The sequence below is a fragment of the Acanthisitta chloris genome, unplaced genomic scaffold (assembly GCF_000695815.1).
Source record: "Acanthisitta chloris isolate BGI_N310 unplaced genomic scaffold, ASM69581v1 scaffold38495, whole genome shotgun sequence".
NCBI classification, from domain to species: Eukaryota; Metazoa; Chordata; class Aves; order Passeriformes; family Acanthisittidae; genus Acanthisitta; species Acanthisitta chloris.
Genome location: NW_008673837.1, coordinates 6,247 through 10,668, shown reverse-complemented (window position 1 = coordinate 10,668; position 4,422 = coordinate 6,247). Strand labels below are relative to the sequence as shown.

General features: G+C 40.9%; 1 protein-coding gene across 1 annotated transcript; it reads right to left on the bottom strand.

Annotated features, from left to right (window-relative positions):
• Nucleotides 1-376: 376 nt before the first annotated feature.
• LOC103802603 (ubiquitin-conjugating enzyme E2 D1-like) lies at nt 377-3,802 on the bottom strand (the record flags this gene model as incomplete). The annotated part of the gene is made up of 5 exons (XM_009075103.1): nt 3,739-3,802; nt 3,616-3,647; nt 1,331-1,448; nt 848-925; nt 377-482 (listed from the first exon to the last, which is right to left on the bottom strand). Coding segments are annotated over exons 3-5 (235 nt in total), but the record flags the coding sequence as incomplete, so codon positions are not given.
• Nucleotides 3,803-4,422: the final 620 nt, after the last annotated feature.

Below are 4,422 nucleotides of genomic sequence, written 5' to 3'. Positions count from 1 at the left end.
ATCTTAAATCTTAATATAAGATACATTATTTTATATCTTATTATAAGATATATTATTTATATATTAATAGAACATATATTATGTTATCCTATATTATTATCTTACCCAACTTGCTTTAGAACATTTCTTTGCTGTGCAAATAACATTTTTAGTCTAATGTGACACTCTCAATAAACTGTGTAAGATCTTGGATCATAACAGGACTTCCAATGGAATCTGTCCCAGTATTATCTATCTATCTATCTATCTATCTATCTATCTATCTATCTATCTATCTATCTATCTATCTCTGCAGTATATATATATATACACACAAAAGAAGTGCCATGGCAGTGTGTGCAACTTCAGAAATACATTAGTAAATCAGTGTGTCTACCTTTAGATACAGTCAGAGCTGGTGACCATTGTGACCTCAGGATATCCAGACAAATACTCCCATTACTGTTTATGTTTGGGTGATATATTTTTGTTGTAAAAGCAATCTGTAATAAAGAAATAAAAACCAAAGAACATCATAAATTATGTTTATTACAGCTGGAATCCTTATCATCATCCCTTCCTTTCCAGTCATACTAGATCTGCCAACATGATTCATTTAACAGTCTTAGTATGTTAAGGGGTTGGAATGGACCTTAGAGATCATCTAGTCCCAACCCCCTGCCCTGGGCTGGGACACTTCCCACCAGAACAGGTTACTCAAAGCTCCATCAAGTCCTATCTATTCCTCCACTATGAACATATATCCTATTGTTGGTCCTTCTGGTTTGAACTTCCAAAATTAAGCCTCAAAGAACTAACACAGAGAAACAAAGCTTTGGCCCAAAATAAGTTGGAAGAAAGGACTTACCTTTGGTGGTTTGAAGGGATAGTCTGTTGGAAAGTGTACTGTGAGAAAAAACACTCCCCCTTGATAGGCACTATCAGGCTGGGGAAAAAAACACAACAAATAAGACACATTAATCTATTTCAGCTGTTTGGAGGTTCCTTTCAGAATGCAGATAACCTCCCAAAGCTGTGAGTGTGTCACAAAATCCATTTTTTCCCCACTGTGGGCTGTGTCCTGGGAAGGCACAGAGGGAATGGAACCCTCCCGCTGACCTGCAGAGCCCCAGCAGAGCCAATAATGATGGCTACTGCAGGGCACCACACAGCACTGGGGAGAGCAAGGGAGGGATCAGTGTTCCACTGCTGGAGCTACAAATTTGCAGATCCACAGCTCCATTGCACTGAGGGGAAGAGAAAAACCAGAGCAGGTCCTCCAAATCCTGTCTCCGTGCAAGACCACAGCTGCTCTGCTCCTCCTCCATCCTTAAGCTACAAATATACTTACCTTAAGAAGTGGTTTCTCTTTGCAGACGCAAAGAGTAGGATTTTCCAACATAATTCAGGTCATCATGATGACATCAGGGAGTTTTAAAACACACAACATCTTTGTGACCTGCACAAATCTGTGAACATGCATTTTGTTAGCAAACATGTGCACAGGTTTACGTCCAGGTTGCACACAGTTCATAGAGAGAAATAACTTGGCTGTAGTCTCTTTGTGGCCTCTTTCATGTTTATTAACTAAAGGAGTCAAAAGTCTTGATGCTAAATCCTAGAGAGCTTCACTTCTGATTAAGGGAGAGAAGAAAACCACTCTCATTGCGTGGTAAAACAGCAACTTAGGAACTCAATCTCAGCAAAGCTGCAGAAGATCAAGTTTCTGGGGGTCTGGTCTGCTTTGAAATCAAATATTTACCTTTCAAATGAACAGTTTGAGAGATCACTCTATGACTATACGAGGTAAAGTCACAAATGGTCCACCGAGACATGCTGTCTTACACACTCAGAGTGCAGCCAGTGCTGCAGTATAGGGCAGGTTATATATAGTCATGCTAAGAAGTCAGCATTAGGTAACAACAGAAGAGATTGCTGCTGGCCTTCCGATTAGGCTGGAAAGGACTGCCTGCATGCCTGCTAAAGGGATTTGTCAGAGGGAAGAGAAGCTGAAGATGAGACTAGTTCAGTGTTGGAGAGAAGGCAAAGTGAAGTCACATTATGTTTTACGACCAAGGGATAAAACCAGACTGATGGTACCCACAGACAGAAGAGGCTATGCCACACGTAAGTGAATTCTGAATCTTTAGTCTGTGTTTCCCTCAGGCCACCAGGAAACATACAGGATGTGCATCCCTAATTCCTTTTGTTCTCAGGAGAAAGGATTAACCTCCTGACAGTGTTCTGTTCTTGTATTTCTGCAGACATGGCTGAGAAAGGTTGGCAAGAGATGCTCCTTAACTACAGACATCTGAGGGACCTGAAGCAAAGAAAGTATTTTCCACTACAGAGTATGAAAGATGAACTGCAAGCTGGGAAAGGAAATGGAATTGAAGCCAGCCAATATTTCCCTTACTCAGGTCTAATGGTTGGACTTGATTATCTTAGAGGACTCCTCCAACCTTGATGATTCCATGATTCTAGGTCAGAGTCATTCAGGATGGAGACACTACTGGTGGCAATCAGCAAATGAGCTTTTGTTAGCTCTTCTCTGGTGCTTTGCCATTCCTCCTTCAGCAGTGCAAGGGTCAGAAGGACTTTGTGTGAGAGAGAACACAGTTGTTCAAGAGAAATGGCAAAAGCATCAATATCCTGCAGGAAAGCAGCTGCTGCTGGGCCACTGACAAGTTGGACAACAGCCTCCAGCACACCAGATTAGTAACTGATCTTTCTCTGCCTCAGAGCTCCTGTGCCAAAAATGCAGAAATGGTCACAAATCAGCCACAGTTCTACTTTTCTCTACCATGTGATGCTGCATCTTAATGGATCAAGTATTACTCCAACATTTCACCTCACACAGTGACTCAGCTCAACCCTGAACCAGAGACTCTTCCTTCCAAATGAATAAATCCAAAAGGGAAACACTAGGGATACAAACTGTGTACCAGGATATTAATAAGTACAACTCCCCTCAGAGCATGTTGCTCTTTATTTGTTCAAATTCCTTTCAATTTTCCTTTAAAACTTTCTGGTTTTAAGCTTTATTGTCCTTTCTTATGTCATTTCCTTGGCAAGTCTTAACTGGGATCTTTACAGATCTTCACAGTGCTTTTCCCTCAACCCAAGGAAAGCACCTTTTTCACACAGAAACCACCCACAACTGCTGCCCTACAGCTTGCAAAAACCATCTGCTTGTGCCAGAGCCACATCACAGCCACCAGATAAAACAAGCTCTACCTAAAAGCCCAAAAATCACCCTGTGCAACTCTACTCCTGTTCACAGACACTTTAACATTGCATTTCACCCTTCCAATATTGGGTGGAATAGTCTTCTTCTTCCTCCTTAAAGATGCATGAACCTTTCAGAATTGATCTGATCACCTGTGAAAAGCTCTTGGCTTGTAGCCCAACCAACTCATACACCACAGCCGATCAAGTACCTCTAACTTCATGAAGAGGATGGGCTTTTGAACAGTTACAGAGAGCAACTAGCATCAGACTGCTAAGAACACCAACCTCACCCTAAATCTTTAATCTCTATGCAGCACAGTGCCTAAATGAAACCTGAATGAATCTTTTCATCACAAAAAGCTTAGTAAGACCTTACTTTCTAAGGGGTATGAATGATATACTTACAGGTCCCATAATAGTTGCTTGCCAATGAAACACTGAAAGTCAAAAAAGATACAACAATTAGAGGCTTTCCCACCTTTTTATGACTGACAAAAAAAGGCCAAATCTGACCTATGAAGAGCTTACAGTCATCTCCCACAGGTCCAGCGGAGCAGTGGGCTGGAGGATCTCGCTGCAGGTCACTCAGCTCCTGCAAGAAACACACAAACATTTCAGACATCTGCATGACAACAGACTCAGCACCACCCCTTCAACAGCGTGAACACACAGATTTTATTAAAATAGACCTTTGGGGTGGAGTTTTTTCGTGGGATTTTGATACAATAATCAACACCTGAAATGCCCTTGGGGACTGAAGAGGTTTCTTTGCCAGATGTTCTGCAGCTAAAGACAACACTGTACTAGAAATTGGTAGCTGAAAGTATTTAAGAGTTGTAACCAAGTTCATAATAAGTGGAATATACTGAAGTAGACAGGGGGAAAAAAAGGAAAGGGGTTTTGATTTGTCTGTAAACTCACTGTTTAATTTAGAAAGTTCTGTGCTAATCTGATTGTTCCTTTAGCTAAGGATTTTACAAACTTTCTGTACTGGCCTGATCAATGTGCATTACCTGAGCTAAACTAGCACATAAAATGCTTGGAGATGATCTACAAACATAACATAAAGGTTCCTAGCTAACCTAGAAACTAAAGGGAAAACTTTAGCTTTACACCTCATTTGTCATACATTGATTTAATTCCCTCATGCTTCTTGTTCCAAATGACTACTAAAAAACTCCCTAGAAAGTTGAAACTTTAGCATCCAGAGAA